Raw genomic sequence first — 19,563 nt, 5'->3', positions numbered from 1 at the left:
GGGACCCTTGCCCAGCACACCCCTGGCAGCTCAGCGGGAGGCTCGTTTCCAAAGGCCACTGCAGCTCTCCTCACCACGCTGCTCCAGCCTCCCAGCTGGAGAAGTCAGTGGCTCACAGGGCTCTGCGCTGACATCCCAGCTGGAGACGCCTGCTAGGGAAAGATTTGTCTGTTTAACTTCTTTTCCTATTAATTATCAAAGAGCAACAAATGTTAGCAGCTTGCAACAGTCGTTATCTGAATGTCTTCTCCTTCTCACCAGCAGCTCTGGTAGGAAGAAGCTCCCCAACATGCAGGGATAGATGAGAGCACAAGCCACAGCTGGTTGCTCCCTGGCCTTGCAAGCCAGGTGCATTTTGCTCACTTGGGATAGACATGAGGACAGGAATGATGGGATCCCTTCATTCTGCAGGATGCATCCAACCAGGGAAGGTGCTGGTGGTAGTGACCATCACCTGCCAAAGATCAAACTCTCTTCTAAAGACACAGAAACCACGCAGAAATAGAAGGTTCTGTGAAAAATGCAGGTTTTTCTTAGACAGTTAATGAGGGGTGACCCATTTCAGAGACACCGCATTGAGCATGGCCATCACCTGGGTAAGGATCAGCCAGGTTTCAAGGTGGCTGCTCGTCAGTAATGGAAAGGAACGGCACCATGTCTGGGCATCAAACTCTGTATTCAGTAACCTCAGACTGGTTCACAGGTATCAGTCAGCTCAGTCTTGCAATCAAGGAAGGTCATTTCACACAGGGTGAGACACACAGTTGGTATTTCCCTCTGTAGGGAGGTTCCAACCACGCGAGCAGAGGCCGGGTATGGTCAGTCCTGCCTCCTCCCCTGGGCTCATTGACGTTGTGGGGTCCACCAGAAAGCAGCCAGTGCTCTAAGGGGCTTACCTGGGAAATTACCGTCTGCAGCATCGTTTGGCATAGTTATAAAATCATGGCCAAGAAGACTCTTTGCCCTGTATTTAGACCTTCTTTGCAAACTCACCATGACCCAGCACAATGCCTGTTATGTTACTCCCTACTAGGATGAAAATGAGCAGCTTGTATTTGTCCTTTGCCAGATCAAAACCACCACAGCACCCTCACAGACCAGATTTTTGAGCAGCAGATGAAAAGCCGTCTTCAACATGCCACCCTCAGTGTCCTGAGCACCTACCCAGGTCCACCCCATCCAAAATAAACCATTTCAGTGGTCGCTTGCATCCCCTTGGTGAGCAAAACTGCAAGACCTGCTCCAAGTCGAACATGTATCTCAAAGGCACACTGAGCTGGCTTTTGTCCCTTCCCTCATGATAAGAACCAAACAGGGCAGGATTTTTACGAGTATTTATTATCTTTGAAGCGCCGGCAGTGTCCTGACCCTGTACAAGACACAACTGCTGGGCTTACAAAAAGAAAAAGCGCTGTGGCCAAAATCATTTAGCCTCAAAAAAGTTAACGAACATGTTCTCAGGAAGCTCTCAGGCGCTGCCCATCCTGAAGACATTAAAGGTGCCGATGTGAACCACCCAAACTAAGCAGACATGTAGCTCATTTCTCTCACCCGTAAAGCTTAATTAGGTTGCTGTCCAAACACAGTATGAGAATATGGCCAAAACACAGGTATGGCCCTTGGCTGCTAAAACCCAATCCATTGCAAGAAATATATATCTTTTTTTTTCACGTGGGGAAGCAACATTAAAAAACGCCACTACTCATGGAAGTTACAACTGCTTCCAACAAACAACATGTAGAAAACACTGGGAGGGAGACAAAGTATCTGCTAGTTTCCAGTGGAAAGGCGACAAGTCTCCCATGTTCACCAGATGGATATCAACATCTGACACGTGTTGGAGGACATCCATATCAACTCCACCAGCCTGAACTGCAAGTAGCCAAAGACAAAGCCAGACAGGACATCTGTGATGTGGTGCCGTCCGATCATGACGCGGGAAAAGCCCACGCAGAGGGCCCAGAGGACCAGCAGGATCCGGAGAGGGATGGCCAGGACCAGGTGGTTGAGGAAGAACTTGGAGAGCATGGCTGCTCGGCTGGCGTGCCCAGCTGGGAACGCGTAGGTGTCCATGGTCAGGTAGTCCAACAAGCCGGGGGTGATGTCGTACGGGCCCTTCCGCTTGGCCAGCTTCTGCAAACCAGCCACAATCATGATGTCCAGGAGCAGGGCTACAAAAAGACAGATGGGGAGGGAAAGGTCAGAGACAGAAGCAAAGTCGAGGGCAGTTTCCATGGCAGAACATTCAATTATTGTCGGTGCCTTTAAATAAAAGTTTGGGTTCAGTTCCAGGCAGGTGTCCGCAGTTCAGCTGCATGCAAACCCTCATCCTCAGATCACCACCCAAATGTTAATTAATACTCCCAGTTCACACATGGAGAAGGCAAATGCCATTATCGCTGTCTCACGGAGGAGAAACCCAAACCACAGAGGCAAGCAACCCACCTGGGCAGGAAGAGAACAACTGGCAAAGCTAAAACTGAAACTCTTTTGGCCCTCAAAGCACCGAAGAAAAGGTGTCCCACAGCACTTTCTGGTGCCATGCCTCGTCCTCTCCTAAGCTCACCTCATCCCTCCTGCCCTGAGCCAGCCAGCGGGACCACGCTACACAGGCAGATTCCACTACCATAAGCATTAAGAGACAGTCAGCCAAGGGAAAAGCCATATAATTAAGAAAAAGAGCTTTTGCTGCAGGTATCAACACCAAATCACCTTTCTTCCCTAACTGCTTTGGGAATGAAACCCATCAGCACTTGTCTTCATCATCCTCCTGTTCATCCCATCCCCTTTGCTCCAGCCATTAGGAACTGTCATTTCACTTTCCTAGCATTGATTTTGTTTTGCTTTCATCTCCTCATCTGCTCTTCCCCAGCCCTCCTAATTAGTCAGAGTGCTGATTTCAGCTCCTCGCAAGCAATGGCAAGGAAACACAGACCATCACCAGCACAGGAACACGAGTTGCCTGGGCCCTGATAAAGACCTTTCCTTGAGAGCTGACGAGGTTTCAGGAGGATGGATGGGAAACGAGACGGCACACTGGGGGCAGGCGGCTCCTCCTGCCTGCTTGGCACCTGGAGGGAGCTGGGACACGAGGAGCTGTCACGGCAGCTCTCCTTGCCCGCCTCCTGCAGCTGCCACCTCTGCACAGCCAGCCCTGGCAGTGCTGTGTCAAGGAGCTGATATTTACCCTGGCCACGCTCTCTCCTTATGGGAAAGCTGTTTTTCTTCCCCATCTGAAGGGCATCTTGCGTGGGGAAGGGGGACAGCAGGACCTCCCTGGACCTCCTGCCTACCAGGTCCTGCCTGAGCCACCCCAGAGCTCTCAGAGCCACAGAGGGGACACGGAGCAGAAGAAAAGATGTGGGCACCAGCTCCTTGATGGCACAGGCAGCAGTGGGGCTCCAGGTTAAATACAAGAAGCAGGAGGGTGACGTGAAGGAAAGGTTCACAGGTGGCATCTGACCCCAGCACTCAGCAGAGCAGTTCTCCACATTTTAAGATTTCCTAATGTTTTTAAGGGGCTGGCTGGGGGGAGAAAGGGAGGGAGGGATTTCAAACAGGGGCTGCAGAGCCCTGGAGCAGCCACCCACCGTGGTTTCCCGGTAAGACCAAACGCTTGCAGCCACTGAGGGTGACGAAGTGCAGGAGCCGCCGGCTGTTATGGGGCTCTGCTCACACTGGGCTTCCTAAATCACCCCCAACCCAGCTCCTCACCCCCACCAAGGTGACCCCCCCTGTGGCCCCGATTCAGCAAAGTGCTTCAGGAGCTGATTTTCAGAGCTTACCAGCTGCATTGCCCGCCAGTCCCATCTCCCCTTGAAGGGAGGTGGGTGAGAGCTGAAGCTCTGGGGTGCGATCTCAGGAACCCGGACTCACGCATTCATTTGCTACACCAACGCTGCCAAGAGAAGACTCTGGCCTAAGCTGCTCCTGCTGAAATCAGCAGCTTATTGCACTGCCGAGGAGCCCAGCCAGGACTCGGGAACCAGCCTGGACACCCCAAAAATCCTCAGTGTCCCCCCCATGGCGTTAAATACACCCACTACAGACCCCTGCCCACCAAATCCACCCATAGATCAGTAGCACAAGCATCATGTGCTTTAGTGACACATGGTGCTCACCATTGCCAGTCAGTATTTTGTTCTTACAAATTTTTTTCTGGTCAAAGGTGATTTCAGGGCAACTTGAGGGATGCAGGCTTGTGTGCATGGAGAACAAACCAAAGAGCTGGTTTAGTAATCCTTTCATTCAGAAGATTAATAAAATGGGCCTTCAGTACTGCTAGGTTTGATTTTTGTCAGATGATGCACAGAAAGCAGAAAGCCTCGTTTGCCCACATTTCAAGATCTGAAGGCATGACAGCATTAGAACCACGGGTTAATTTGCCGTTAAAAGAAAAGAAGAAAAAAACAACCAAAGATCACTCTGGTGCTTTTTTCTGACACTTCCCCCTGCACTTTCTGTTCCCTCCATGGAGCAACTTCTCTATGAAAGAGCCCGCACAGCCTGCCCTGCCCTGACCCCTGAGGCACTGGGGGGGTCCCACGGCCCTTGCCCAGCTCTGGGTCTCAGCAAAGCCCCTGCAAATCCCTGGGGGAGCTGCGCTGCACCCCTGCCCTCTCCTGCTGCTGCTGCCGCTGCTGCCGGCGGGCAGGCGCTGCCAGAGTGAATCAGCAGGGAGCATCGCTGCCGCCAGCGCTGCCGCCAGCCCATCCTGCAGAAGCAGCTACAGACGCTGCTGTCGCCCAGCAGCCCCAGCCCAGGCCCTCTTTCTTTGTAACTCCTTGATCTACATCCCCGCTTGGACTTGGGCTCGCCTGCCTTTTCCCCTCAACGCAAACCAAATCCTCCCTCCTCAGGTGGGCACATCCAGGTTGTAACCAGGAGGTTGGAGCATGGAGGGTCTTGGTCTCTTGTCCCAAGTAACAAGCGATAGGACAAGAGGAAACAGCCTCAAGTTGTGCCAGGAGAGGTTCACATTGGATATTAGGAAAAATTTCTTCCCAGAAAGGCTTGTGGTACATTGGAACAGGCTGCTCCAGTGGTGGAGTCACCATCCCTGGAGGGGTCGAACAGACGCACAGATGAGGTTCTCAGGGACATGGGGTAGTGCCAGGGGTGGGGGAACAGTTGGACTTGATGAGCTTGAGGGTCTCGTCCAACCAAAATGATTCTGTGATTCTACACCAGCATTCTGCAGCTAAGGGGTTAACTTTCTTCTAGGCATCCTTGGTAGGTCCAGCTGCAGGGGGTGTCTCTGGGAAATGCACCTGCTGGCTACCCGTGCATCCCAAACCCCTCAGCTTTGCACCTGCAGCACAGCCACAGCCACCTGCAAACCAGCATCGTCACCTTCAGTCTGCCCTTCCCTAACACAGAGATGTGCAAAACCTTTCAGACTGAAGGCTGGAGGAAATATAGCCCTGGAAGAGACCACCGAAGGGAGCCTGCAGAGACGGCAGATGCCTGACCGAGGGCTGAGATGCAAGGAGCAAGAAATTTTAATTTTAAGCATTTTTTCACCGTGCCCTTCCCCAGATCCAGGTAAGATTGGATTTAAAACACGAGCAGCATTGGATTTAATATCCAGGTAGCACTGGATTTAAAAGAGCAAAGGAAGGATTAGCTCTTGCCCACTGCTCCTATCACATTTTTCTCAAAAATATCCAGGATTTCCCCTTTGACCTGGCTGTTAAGGGAAACAATCCTTCAGATTTCCACTGCAAAACCATCTGATCGCAAAAAAGCTCTATTACCATTAAAACTTCCTTAAAGCGCAAACCCAAAGAGCAAGTCTTGTCTGCCTGTGACAATTTTAGCATCAGAGATCACCTTGGTATTGTAAATAGCCAACATCTGGCATCAGATGCACAGTAAATGAGCTGCAAGTGAGCCCCCTGGGCAGACATTTTATATCTATTAATACAAAAAGGAAAACAAATATCTGCCTTGCTGCTACCACCAAATGTTAGGAGCCCATTAGGAGTGGAGGCGAGGGGAGAGGCGAGCCCTGCGCGCAAGGACGAACCCGAAGCATCGCCGCAGCAGAACCAAGCCAAACCCCAAAGCTCTTATTTAGGGGAAGTCAAAACGGTTGGACGTCCCCTGTCACTGTAAGGTCCTTTCTGTCCCAGTGCCCGAGGTGCCATCTCTGCTGCCGTCCCTTCCGGAGTTGGGGCTGAAAGAGGCTGAGCATCCTAGGGGGCATCAGAGCCAGGCAGCATCTCCAGGGATGGAGGCAGATTTCCGCTGAGATGTTTATATAAACATGTTATCAAAACCGCAGCTGAAAAACAACCTGGGTACAGCGCTGGGGGCAAGGGGGGGAGGGAAAAAAAGGAGAAAGCCAAAAAAGCCCTTGGCCTTATCTGCTCCTGCAGCCACGATTCACATGACTTCACACACACGGGGCTGCTGGGATGAGACGCGGCCCTCCAGAGCCCGGCCTGGGAGATGGGATCAGAGACAGAGCCATACGCTGGACTCGGCTTCCCAGCGCCATGGGGACAGCAAAAGGGGGAGGTAAATGCCCAGGAACGAAGCGCGAGCCCATCCTGTGGGCTCAGGAGGCACCCAAGCGTGGGAGCAGATGTGCATCAAACAACCCCGCTCTGCCAAACCCCAGCACAATGTTAACGCAGCGACAAGCTGGCAATAACTCAGTGCCTGGGTTTCAGAGCCTGCAGCCTGCTCTGACCTGGCGTCACCGTGCTGGAGGCCACACCAGCCCCGCTGAGATGGCCCGTGCTCCCTGTCACAGCTCCCGGCACCATGGGTATGGCCATGGCTGGCTCTGAACGTCCTGTATGTCCCAGCTTAGCCAGCCTCGCTCAGGACTGAACCTTGGACAAACATCACCATTCCCAGGAAACAGTTTCTCCATAATTAGAATTCAAATTTGTTTTCTTTTTTTTTCTTCTTACTTACGTGCCCCCTCCTACTGTTTCTGAACTTCCCAAATCTCCCACAGGCATTGGGCTCTCTGACCTGGAAAATGAGGCGTTTGCAGCCTCGACTAGTTGACATTAATGAAAGATGCAGGTTTCAAAAGCATCTTCACTCTCCGGTGGAGTTGGTGGCAGCTAGAAGAGCTCCATTCGTCTGGAAGTGCACTCCTCTACTCCATTTTCTTCCCCAAATGTGGTACTATTAGGTGTAAGAGCTGACAAAAGGCACAGATGGCACGACACACTGAAGAACCAATGAATCAGACACTGCAGTGTTTTGGGGGGAGGTTATTTTTTGGCTCAACAAGCAGCGGAGTGGGGTAAGTGGCCATGGGGAGGTGAAAAAATGGTGGAAAGCAGCATTGTGCAATTAAGTAAACCAACAAAACACCCAGCTAAAAATAGACCAGCTATATCCTAGATGATTAGAAACAGCCCTGAATGCAAACACAGGCTGCCTGGAGCTCTCCCCTTGGAAATACCGTGCCCTTGGGAGCTGGGCAATTTGTATCTCAGCATCAATGACTGAGCGGGGCTGCGTGGCTGGGGGACGAGACACAGACGAGAGGGTGAGCACAGGGAGAAGAGCTTGTGCTGATGGAGGAAAGGAGCTGAGCCCCAGGATGGCTCAGCTGCCTCCCAGAAGGCCTCCAACAGGTTGCAAAGCCCCTGTCTGCTATGGCAGAGCGCAGGTAACATCAGCACATCCCTGAACCACGCGTGGCAACACGCACAAGGACAACGGCACCATACGGGATGAGCTGGAGGAACAAAACTGCCTTGGGCTGATGAGCAACAGCATCTCCCAGCCCACAGAAGCTGGGCTCCTTGCTCAGACTCAGGGCTGCTTAGGCTTGCGTTTACACTCCACTGCCTTCAATAATGTAAATCAGATTCTGCGGTGTTCAGAGAGACTCCAACCATCACAACTCATGGTGCGTTAGACCCAGCTCAGTTAGGTCTGACAGCATCCCTGGATAGACAGAAACGGAGAGCAAGACCAGAACTGCATTCCAGGTGAAAACAAGGAGCTTTCTTCCAAGGGGAGGGAATACAGAAAGTTCATCTGATTCCCCTCTCCCATCCCCATCCTCCACCCAGCCTGGGGGTAGCGGGACACCCCATGGGCTCTGCTCCTTCCTCTGACTCACCTCGCCGCCCGACGCTTCTCCACCTTCCTCTTCCCAACCCCTGCTCCTGTCAAAGCGCATTAGCTGCAAACACGCTCACCCATTGCTCGGGATTTCCCTTCGGGCCAGAGCCTGGCTCAGCTTCCCCAGCAGCACTGGCTCTGCCCCAGTGAAACAGCCACTGTCCCCTTTGGGCTGCAGGCAGGGGCACTGGGAAGCAGTTCCTGGCGTGACAGACAGCAGGATGACTCATTTCCCATGTTTATTCCCCCTCTTCCCATTCAACAAGCCTCGCACTTCTTTTCTCTTTCACTCTGCATTCAGGCAGTGGAACATTTCACTGAGATTTCAGCTGACTGCAGTTCCCCCAAGGGCTGCACGCTGATGGCTGCAGGGTTTGCAGCATCCTCAGCACCAAACAGCCGGCCAGAGCCTGAGCTCCTCGCTGCTGACCCGTACCAAGGGGCTGAGCAGACCATGGATCTGATACGGATCCCTGGAAATACCCCCTGCCAGCTCCAGCCACAGCCAAATGGTCCCAGCTTGTCATTACTGTCCTTTATCTGAAGGGACACTGCAGATTTGCCAGCCTGCCCTGCAGTGAGCAGTATATATATATTTATATATATATTTGCTATAGAGGAAGCAGGCGAGGAAGGGAAGGGGGGAGGGAAGCTGGCAGAGCCAGGCGTCGCTGGCTGTTCAGAGATGCCTGATCTCATCAGCTGTGAGGGGATGAAGGCTGAGGACAGCACCCACCAAAGGACCAGGGACTTTAACTGCTGTATCTGGGCAGGAAAAGAGGCAGATTAGCAGCCTGATATGATGAAGGGGAATATTTAATGCCAGGCTGGCCCTGTGTCGAGATGCTGGATGCAGGGAGCAGGTGTCTGTGTTGTTTCCTCTGCCTGGCACCCACCATGGGTCAGTCATGTTGGGTTACTTGACATTTAAACATTTCCACCTCACTGGGCAGAGGTGCTGCAAACTTGCTGGGATCCCAGTGGGCACTGGGTGGGCTGGGATGGAAGCAGGACAGGGGCTGAACCTCCTCCAGGTGCCAGGTTTTACAAGGAGGGGATGGTTCTCACAGGGTGCCAGCGTCCGAGGTGCTCTCCCCTCTCCTGCCAAAACACCACCTCAGAAACACCTGGCTCAGAAGATCCCTAGCCTAGCCTCACAGGGAGGAAATGAAAGGGGAAAAAAATAGGCACATCTGGCCCCAAACCATCTCTGGGGCTCTTGGCTTAGCAAGTTCTGATGTATCTGTTGTGCAGCTCCTCGGCCGCTCTGCTGGGTCTGGGCTGCTGAGCACTAGGGCTCGACAGGACCAGCTTGTCTGCACTGCCTGGACATCTCCTCCACCCACTGACCTTTACCAGTAATGGGCTATACTATGTGGATTTGCACCACACGGACTCCAAAGAAAGGCATGACCACACCTGAAGCACCTCCATGATGCAGGGTCAGTGGGTCCTGAGGGGTCTGGCAAAGGCATTTCTCACTCTCTTTCCTTCCTAACCCACCACTTCCCTGCCAATTTGGTCTTGCTTGGAAGCTGCTGGGGCAAGACTGCAGAGTCCTGGCTGATAAATGTATTTATAAATATATATATATATATATTTTAAAGTAAATATATATATGGCTCAGGATAAAGTCACAAGTCTGCAGGGGACTGCACCTCAGAATATCATGGCTTCATTCCCGGTTCGACTAAAGCCAGGTCAGTACTCACGGAGAAGGCTGGAGAGAGCAAGAACCACCTTCCTGCTGACCCTTGGAGTGGAGAAGTGACCCTGCGGTCCCCTCCTTGGGTGACAAGCCACCTATCCCAAGTTCGCCACACTGCTCACAATGATACGTCCACACCCCACAGCACCATTTTACATGATGGCAATAAATGCTTGGTGACAGCACCAAAAAGCAAACCCAGCCCTCGGAAGTCGGATGCGGATCCAGCTGGAGATGGATGAGGACTGGAACCTGTGTCACCAAGACAGGACTGCGACTGCCAAAGAGAAGACCGGGGCTTTCTCTTCTCCCAGTCTGAATACCTATTTCAGAAAGCCATGACCAAAGCAAAACCAGTTAATGGCTGGTATTCCAAACTGAGCACAAACAGGCATTTCATGTGCAAGGGTTAACCAAGCAGACATGCTCTGACAGCAAAGGCTGGACTGCAGCAAATTAAACAAGGTTCACCGCATTGGGTGGAGATTTGGCTCTAAACACAATAGGTGGACTTCAGAGTGACCACTTTGGGTAGATGACCACGTTCCATCCCCATCTCACTGAGAAGGTGCCTGGACCTGGAACGACCATCAGCCTAATGAGATCAGTCTGTTTAGCTTAATAAATAGGAGGTGAAGAAATGGCTTGAGCACCATCCAAAATATTGAAAGGCAGAAGAGATGAGGGCTAAAAGAGCTATTCAGCTGGAGAGACAAGGGGATGCAGACACAATGGAGGGAAGAGGAGAGTCCAACTAAAAGCAAGGTGCTTGTGAGAATACCTGCCACTGCAGTAATATAGAAATGGTTCTGACAAGTTCACCCTCACTTGTAATTGTACATTAGATTGTTTGGTTTTTTTCCCTTAACAAATTGAACAGGAATAAATTAAGGGATGTGCTACAGCCTGTATTTTGCCGTGGGTTAGATCAATGATCCAAATGTTCTTTGCTGGCTTTGCAGTCAATGAATCACTAAATTTGGATCCACATCCGCAGCAGATGGATCAGAACCAGAAACCGAGGTATTGCTTCCCCCAGGGTTTAATGGAGTTTCTGTCTGGTTCTGGAGCAGATCTGGGAATTTTGGGGTAAGTTTTGTCTGTTTTCCCAATGACAGCCTGATTGCAAGGTTCAGATGATTCTCTAAGCACCTCAGTTTTCATTAAATCCTTATGATTGCAGGGAAAAGCTTGAACAGTACTAAAACTTCCAACAGCAGTAGATTAATAAAATGATCTCTAAAATTAGGGGGTTTCCTGAGTTATGATTTTCTCAATTTGGCCAGGGGATGCAAACTTTCTTCCTGACTCTTCAGTAGCTGACGATGCTGAGATAGTCTTCCTGAAAGCACATTCTGGCACAGGGATTTTTCCAATGGGCACAGATTTCTGATTTCTGCCATCTTTTCAGTAACAGGCTGCGAGTGCGCTTCGCTTCTCTGGCTGTTTGGCATCTGCTGGAAAAGATCACCATGAGGAGAATCGATAAATTCCATCACAGATGACAAACACGGAGGGGAAAACATTGCTTGGGGTTGCTAATCAACAACTGCAGTCGGGATGGATGGAGCATCCCAGGGTCAGACGCCCTCACCCTAAATGCTCCTGTGTGTTTTGGCCAAGAGCTCCTCGGGCACAAGGGCCCCCCCCATCTGCAGTGGTGCTTCTGCCAGGTTCCCGGTCCCATTTCAGTCGTCTCCTGTCTCCTCGCCTTGAAAGCCTGATTGCAAATCCTAAACAAGCGCTCTGCGATGGGCTGGCTCCCTGCCCAGAGACTGCATCAGAAATTCTGCTTGATGTGTCAAACCCTCAGCAAGCAGGGGGGGAAGGGAGGACAGCCAGGGGAGGTAAGTTAGGGGTACCATAGAGAACCCCAAATTCCCCACTTCCCTTTCCAGAGGACAAGGGAGGCACCAGGAGGTTCCATTCCCTTTGACCTGGCCCTACCCAGGAGGGCTTTACACCACATCCTGAAGGATTTGAACCACGGGAAAACAGCAGTGAGAGAGACCAAGGATGCAGCGGTCATGCCATACCCTTCCTACTCGCTCCTGAGACCCCACTTCTCATGGGATCTGTTGAGGTCCACCAGCCCCTCCTGCCCAGGAGTCTTTCCTCCATCAGCAATGCAGGCATTGCAGCAGCAGCTACTCGGATATTCGGAGATCCTGACTGCAATCTTAAATATCAAACCAAGGCCACGCTCACAGCAGACGTCTGCTCTTGGGCTGACACAAATCCTCCTGAAGGAGGTCTGACCAGAGAGGCTCAGGGCACCTTGGCCAGTCCCACCAGTCACTGTTGTCTACTTGGGGGACAAAACTGAGCACTTTTGAGACCACCAGACCTACAGGGCTGTCAAGTCACCCTGCAAACTACTCCTTCACAAAATCTAACTATTTGGTTGGGGTTTTTTTGGCAGGTGGAGGAGAGGGACATGACTAATGTGTCCAGGGAAGGAAGCAAGACTTCAGAAACACCCTGTGTTGTCTCCAGGCACCACGTTTGAGCTCAGGAGACGTGGAGATGCAGGTAATGGTGCAGGGCTGAGCTCTCCCAGAGACCACCGATACTCAAAGTTTCAATGCGACCCAGAGATGGCTTTGCATTTGGCCTCCTCACATGTCAACAGAAGGGTGAGAAAACCTTTCTTGTTTTTAAGCCAAAAGCGGCATTAGCTCTTTATAAGGATCTCAAATAATTTGGAGTCAAAGAGGTCAGTTTTCAGGCTCCAAAACCACCAAAGGCTCTTGGGTCAAGAGATATCTGGAAACTGTGCTGGCTGATGTTAGTCACCTACTATTTCATCCTCGTGCCCTTTCAAATGGAAGCTGCTTTTCTCAGTGAGAGGTTGACCCCGCGCAGCGAGGAGCCCCTGGAAGAACTGCTGACGTTGGCGGGCTCTGCATCACGCCGATGCTATTCTGGCTTCCTCCCCGCCACGGCCTCCCTTCATTAGATGTCAGAGCACGAGGACAGTCTCTTTCAACGGCAGAAGGGAGAAAAGGCAGCTACCACTGTGCTTTTCAACCCGGTTTGGTGCAATCTTCCCGCTCTCTGAAGGATGAACTTGTGGAAAAACACCTGGGACCACGACGCAGAAACCGCATCCCATCACAGTCAGCCCGTGTGGACAGGACGTCCCTTTCCTGAGGTGCCTCTGAAATAATACGTCCCTATGTCCCCCCAAAAGGCTCGCTGAGAAGCAAAGGCCTAACACCAATGTTTTCAGCTTATCTTACCAACCAGAAGAGGTAGCGCTGATCACTGTTTTTTTGGGGAGGGTGAAACACGAGGGTGGATGACAGCCAGATGAGACAGTAATTAGTCACAAGGAACAACATGATAACTGGGCCCCATGACAAAGGCAGAAGAGAAATAGCAAGGTCCTCAGGTACAAGGGTCTAAGGCAAGTCACGCCTGGGGCTCAGCCTGGTCACTGGTGGAACATCGGTGCCCTTGGGTGGGATGGGACCTGCTCAACTGAGAAGGCACCTCCTTTAACACATCCCAACCTCCAGAAACAAGAACCACCACACAGGAAAGGAGAACTAGAGAGATCCCAGATCTGCACGGACTCCGGGTCAAATTAGCACATGGAAATGGGGACAGCAGCAAGAAATGGCCTCAGGGGAAGGAGGATGCAAGATCAAACCACAGCAGGGAAGGAGACAGGACTCCATCACACGGCAGCTGAAATGTGGAGCCAGGGTCTGCGCAAGCCGGTGGCAAAGGGATGGAAATCTTTTTTTCTCAAGGATATCCTCAGGCTCTGATCCACAGATCAAAGATTAAAACCTTTATGTTTCTCCCACCTATTGAACCACCAAGGCAGGTGACCAGCGATTAAATAAAAGACATCACTGGTGGTATCCACCTGCACATCACAGACACTTCCTTGGGCTGACTGGACAACCCTGCCCCATGCAGGACCAGGGACCTGCCCCTACTTTGTGAGTGTCACCACCTATCACGATCACTCCACCCCTCTTAGACAACTTCATGCTACACCCATCAACCACGGTACCCAGGACCCAGACGACCGATAAGTGCAGCATCCACCCTAAAGGTCACTCCCTGCTTCCCAGCCGCGCCGGTGCCTGGGAGCGCTCAGAGGAGGAGTCCTGGTGCTGCTGTCCCTTGTGACCAGGGCTGGGCTTTCCGGGCAGGGAGGGAGGTTTGCCACTCACCTAGCAGCAGGTTCATGAGGACCTCCTGGCCTGCCAGCGTGCTGCTCTTCACCAGGCAGATGAGGGTCCCTGCGATCCAGGGGATCCCGTGCCCCGTTATCCCCAGGAGGTTAATCATGGAGCGGGCACCACCCCAGGAGGAGGCTCTGTTGGCGCACACTCCCAGCCTCTTGGACATGCAGATATCGATGGCCAGCAAGGAGTTGAAGGCGATTCCCTTGAAGGAGGGGTTGAGCTGCATGCAGTCCTCTTCGGGCAGCTGCTGCGACTGCCTGCGCTCCTTGGCGTTGTTGTTCTGGGCACCGGCTGCCCCGGCTTGGCTGCTCTGCTTTCTGCCGGAGCTCCTGCTCTCCTGGTTCCCCTTCAAGGGCTGGTTCAGGGAGAGGAACTCAGCCCTGTTGAGGACATTGTTCCTGTCTCTTGCCCTGGACCGCGGCTGGGATGATGGCATTGCAGTCTCTAACGTAACCTGCTTTGTGAATACCGTCGGAGGAGAGAAATCCTTCTTCTCCCTGCAGAAAGCTTCCCCCCACTCCCACCCTCGCGAGCCGGGAATTTGGGAAGCTACAAAGGTTCCCCTCTGTTGCAGTTGCCCCCAGCACAGTCTGCTGCTGTTAAATATAGAGTAAGGAATGCACATGGCTGTTTACTTCATGGGCCTTGCAAGCTTGGAAGGAAAATTAATGCCAGGCTTGGCAGCCACTCCAGTGCCAGGGAAAAAGGTTAAACAGCCAATAGATTGGAAGAAGAGGAGGGAAAAGCTTCATGCCAAAGGTTGGTTGCTTCTGGCCTGGTCTATTTAAATCTTCCAATTGCTTATTCCCCTGGGCTGCAAGGGAAACTGGGAAATGTAGTTTTTTGGCATTACAATTCACATTTCAATATCAGACAGGCAGAGCTGGAGAAGATCACGGCATCCTCCCCTCCCCATGGCTGCAGGTATTGCTGTGCCGCCTGGCTTTGCATGCTCCAACGCTGGGCATCGCTCAGGGGCTTCCCCACAAGGGGCTTTCCCTGGTTATCTTCCCAATTTGTCTGTTCTGCAACATCTCACCCCTGCTAGGACACCCTAAACAGCACCCACATCTCCCTGGTGTGGGGATCTTTCAAGCATCACCAGCCCCATGCTCCCTCCTCCTCAAGGTCCATCCCTGCAGCAACTTCCATCGCTCACCCCATCCCTGAACCCAAGGAGAAGCAGCACCTGCCTCCTGATTAAAAGAGACACGGCGCTGCTAACGAATTCCCATCCCCCTGCACCCAGCACCGAGCATGGCCTCAATTCCGCACGTTTCTGCCCTGTCATCCAGCATCGCAGATCCCGCGCTGACAGCAGGTGACAGGCGATGCCGGTGTCCCCGAGCCGCGGGGCTGATCAGCAGCACAGGTACCGGCCCTGGGGAGCGGGCATGGTGGGATGGGGGGAGCAAGGCTCATGCCAGGCCCTGGGGAGTCCTCCTGCAGGGGACAGGGAAGAACTGCCCTCCCTCCTGCCGCGGCACATTGTGCTCCATTGCTTCACCTGTGCACGTCCCACCAGCCTCCCCGCTCCCCATCGCAGCGGGGGTGAACCCTCCGAGACATCTCCCACGCACCAAAGAGCCCCTGAGAACATCCCATCTGTGCTCACAGCTCCCGTTTACAGGTCTGCATGATCTCTCTATAGCCCCTGAGCTGCAGCTGTGTGGATCTAAGCCTCAAGCACCGCTCGGAGACACCGTTCATCTCAGCTCCTCTGGCCCGAAGGAGCATCCTGCTGCGGCAGCCGCCTGAGCCAGACCCACCCCGGCTGCCATCGCCGAGTTACCTTCCAAGCGCAATGGGCTGTCGCGGCTCCACACCACCCACACGCTCAAGAAACAGGATTATTCCTGTGCAAATAGGCTGGAAATCCCCTGTGGACAGAGAAGTGGAGAAGATGAATATTGCACCAAGAAGCAGAACAGACACGTCTCTTGGTGCCAGTGATATTTGCCCGTGCAAACACTCAGTTACAGAGGTCAGCATTTGTACAGGTAACCCTGGGAGTCAGGCGTCCAGGTATCTTTAAAAGTCTCATCCAAAATGCACCGGAGAGCTTATGTGCTAAATGAAAGGTGGTTATTTGCTTTCTAAGATAATAAGAAAAATTCTGCACTTTCTTCACACTTTATATCCAGAGTTCTCAAAATCCTCTAGATGAACGCTGCATCCAGGCAGTGCCCGTATGACAGGCTGGCCAGGGATGAGGACAACGCTTGGCCCAGCAAGTGCCAGAAATCCCAAGGAGACTTTGCTCATAATCTCCCTGTTACGAATCACAGGAAAATAACACATGTCGATTTATTTCTGAATCACACCCTCCAGCAACCTACCCCTCGTCTGCAATGATGCTCCTAGCTGGAAGAAGAGCTCATCCGCTCCTCAGGCACCCTGACCCTGCCCATAAACCACAACCCCATGGCTCAGGTACCATTTGGGGCTGCAGCAGCCCAGGAAGGTGCACAGATGCTTCCGCATCACCGACACCCACCACCTCCCGTCCGATCGCCGGCTGCGCGGTCGCATTCTCACGCTATCGCAGAACTCAGCACCCCGTCCCTATCTGCCTGCCCTCATCCCGCCACCCGGCTCCGAGGCATGTGGAAAATCTCAGCCCACCTGCCATCAGCCGGCCAGATAACCCTTGTCACTGCTTCAGCTCGGCTATAGCCATCACCTCCCCGCTCGACAGCCTCCCTGTTTCTCCTGCTCCACGCAGGGCTGCTGAAAACATCTGTGAGCAGAGGGTTAAAGTGCTGGTGGCTGGGAGCCTGCAGAAATAGGGAGACTCAATCTCTCCCTCCTGTCCAGCCCTGTGCTGGGGATGCCGAGCTATTGCTGAGCATATTCCTCAGGTGTTGTCACTTGGGAAAAAAAAATACCTTGAAAGCCCTGGGAGGGAGTTAATTTAATCTGGTGCCTGTCTCTTCTGCTGACACTGATACGGGGGAATTTCTCTGCCTCACACACAGAGCTGCCTCAGCCTCCCCGTGGGAACCCAGCCCTGCACCCCAGCGGGAAGAGGACGGAGGAGGAAGGGCGGCATGGGACGCACACAGGGCTGGGAAGCCCCTGTCTAAACTGCAGCAGGAAAAGACAGAGATTTGGTCTCTCCTGCAGTCAGGTGCGCTGTCACTGCTGGTCACAGAGGTTAAACTGAGCTTGGGAGGCAAATGTTGCTGATTCCTGCACTGGGACCATGCTGAGCATCACCCCATCGTGCACACAGAGCTCAGAGGAGACACGCTATGCTCTCAGAACAGCCACAAAACCAGGCATTTATAAATATCCCTGCTAAACCTGTAGACAGGCTCCCTGCTCCAGCAGGGCTATTCCAGGCCTGACACATGATCCACACGGGTCATCGCGCGCTTTGGAAAACACCAGACAGACAAATACAGACAGACAAACCCGGCACGCTCCGTGTACCGTGTCCGCCCAGCCGCGACTGCACTCCCTGCGCAGTGCTGCAGCCCCTGGGGCTGGGGGCTGCTGGCCGCAATTCCCCTCGTAGCCACGGCCATGCACGGAGTCAGCTGCTGGCATGGCCACGCAGACCGTGCTGGAGATGTGGGTGGGACAAAGGGGACAGCAATGTCCCCTCTCACTGCAATTCACCGGCAGCTCTGGTGCACCCCAGCCTCCAGCAGCCACTAGCCAAGAAGCAGCGCTTGCAGCCAAAGTGCTTGCGAGCAAACCTGCAGCATTCCTGGGTGGGATTCTTCCAGGGCTGAAAGAAAAAGCCCAGCCAAAATAAATTATAATCTGCAGTGTTTATGGCACACACAGCAATGCCAGTCAGGCCCATTAGAACAGCATGGCCTCTGGTGGGCTGCTTTTATTTGCTGATGCTCAGATGGCAAAGGGGAGACCCTGCCTTTTGGTAAACCTCATGGAGGACATGCACACCATTAGAACAGCATGGCCTCTGGTGGGCTGCTTTTATTTGCTGATGCTCAGATGGCAAAGGGGAGACCCTGCCTTTTGGTAAACCTGGCAGACAGGCTGGAGGCACAGTGCTGGGCGTGATACCAGGGGGAGCAATAGCAGGAATGGGGCAATGAGACACAGACAGGTACATCAAATAAGCAGCAGAAGGAAACACAACTCACAGCATCGCCAGACATTCCTAATTCTTACTTATCACAGCTTGGCCTCGCATCTCCAGTAATTCCATCAGCAAGCACAGGAACCGTTCTGCTCACAGCTTAATGCAGCCGCTCTGGGGTGGAGTGTGCTGATGCCTTAATCACTCACAGTAGCGCAAAGGGGACGGGCATGACCAAAACCTAAAGGAAACTCCAGCTGAAGATGAAAAGCTGATTTAATTAGATGAGATAATGCAATTTCCTAGTTGACCAGAACACCAGAGAGAGCCAAGTTGAAGCAAGACCTGGCTGAAGCTTCAGTGAAACGGGAGTCGCAGAATATGCAGTTTCACCAGATTCATAAGGCTCTGAGAAACTGTGACAAGCTTGTTTGAAAAGTGTGAAAGAGCCTTGCAAATGTCAAAGTATTTCAGCACCTTCTGGAGGCTGCTGAAGCAACTGGATATTTCATTCAGAGATGCTAATTTCACTCTTTCTTCTACTACATGATAGTAAATCGCTTGTTACTTGAGTATGGTCTTAATTTTTACATCTGTTGCAGGGCTAGTGACTATAATTGTGCTCTTCACAGAGGTTGTGAAATTCAAAATAAATATTTAGCCAGTGCTTTGAGAAATGTGCAGAAGAAACCCGTAACCCCTACTGTGGGTGGAATGGAGCAAACCTGCCTCCCCTGGACCCATGGCGGTCACTTGTCAGGATCACCCAGTACCTCCGGTCTCTCCTACCTGCCCGAGAGCAGACAGCGAGTGCACAGTGCCGAAAAACACCAGGAACTGCATGAACTAATCAAGCCTGCTGAGACTGCGGTGCGGGAAGGACTAAAAGACATTTACTTAGCTCCGTGCTGCTGGACCATACGGCAAGTGGCACCGGCAAAGCAATTTATACTTCTCAGTGCCCGTGGTTTCCATTTAGAAACAAGTCATGGAAGACATGCACACCAAGAGCCCTGTGTAACGCCCGCCACACAGCAGTTATTACCGAAAACCTGGACACGCACCCCTCAGCTAGTGCTTAGCTCTTGAAATTCAGATCCTCAGCTGGCTGATGGTCAACAGGACCAGCCAGCAACATTACTCCTAAAACTGCCAATAATAGAAGTTTCCAACTTTCTCACAGGCCACTGATGCCTCAAACACTTCTTACTGTTCCAGCTACTGCTTGGTCCCTGTGCTGTCATGGTGAGAGCTCTGGGTTTCTAGTTGGTGAATTGTTTCCAGTTGCCCGTCCAGCGCAGGGCTATAGGTTTTGCAAATAAGGAGACTATCTACTTATCAAATATACCATCCAAGCTCCAGCTGGGAGAGGAAAATCTTAATCTGAAAAATCAAGAGAAAATACAATGCTTTTTTTTTTTTTTTTAAGGAAAACAGAGTTTCTAAAAAAAACTACATTACCCACAATTCACGGACATGTGGGAGGAAATGCTGCA

At 52.3% G+C, this 19,563-nt stretch overlaps 1 protein-coding gene across 2 annotated transcripts; it reads right to left on the bottom strand.

The window, feature by feature from the left end:
* Positions 1 to 1,319: 1,319 nt before the first annotated feature.
* Positions 1,320 to 15,107, bottom strand: PLPP7 (phospholipid phosphatase 7 (inactive)). Of its 2 annotated transcripts, XR_011742028.1 has the most exons (3): positions 13,999 to 15,107; positions 9,813 to 11,262; positions 2,099 to 2,171 (listed from the first exon to the last, which is right to left on the bottom strand). XR_011742028.1 is itself a non-coding variant. In XM_065853928.2 (2 exons), the coding sequence occupies exons 1-2, from the start codon at positions 14,447 to 14,449 to the stop codon at positions 1,807 to 1,809; spliced, it is 816 nt and encodes a 271-aa protein (XP_065710000.2). In that variant the 5' UTR covers positions 14,450 to 14,467; the 3' UTR covers positions 1,320 to 1,806. The 2 variants fall into 2 exon arrangements, 1 of the variants encoding a protein (XP_065710000.2); XM_065853928.2 differs by lacking the exon at positions 9,813 to 11,262 and having other exon boundaries at positions 1,320 to 2,171; positions 13,999 to 14,467.
* Positions 15,108 to 19,563: the final 4,456 nt, after the last annotated feature.

The sequence above is a fragment of the Patagioenas fasciata genome, chromosome 20, assembly GCF_037038585.1.
Source record: "Patagioenas fasciata isolate bPatFas1 chromosome 20, bPatFas1.hap1, whole genome shotgun sequence".
NCBI lineage: Eukaryota > Metazoa > Chordata > Aves > Columbiformes > Columbidae > Patagioenas > Patagioenas fasciata.
This window is presented reverse-complemented; position numbering and strand designations above follow the sequence as displayed.

What these genes read in the sequence shown, in the direction of transcription:
- PLPP7 (XM_065853928.2), bottom strand. Translation starts at nt 14,449, where the DNA reads ATGCCATCATCCCAGCCGCGGTCCAGGGCAAGAGACAGGAACAATGTC. An exon ending in CCTCATGAACCTGCTGCTAG is followed by an intron (nt 2,172 to 13,998) that starts GTGAGTGGCAAA and finishes GTCTTTTTGTAG; the next exon opens with CCCTGCTCCTGGACATCATG.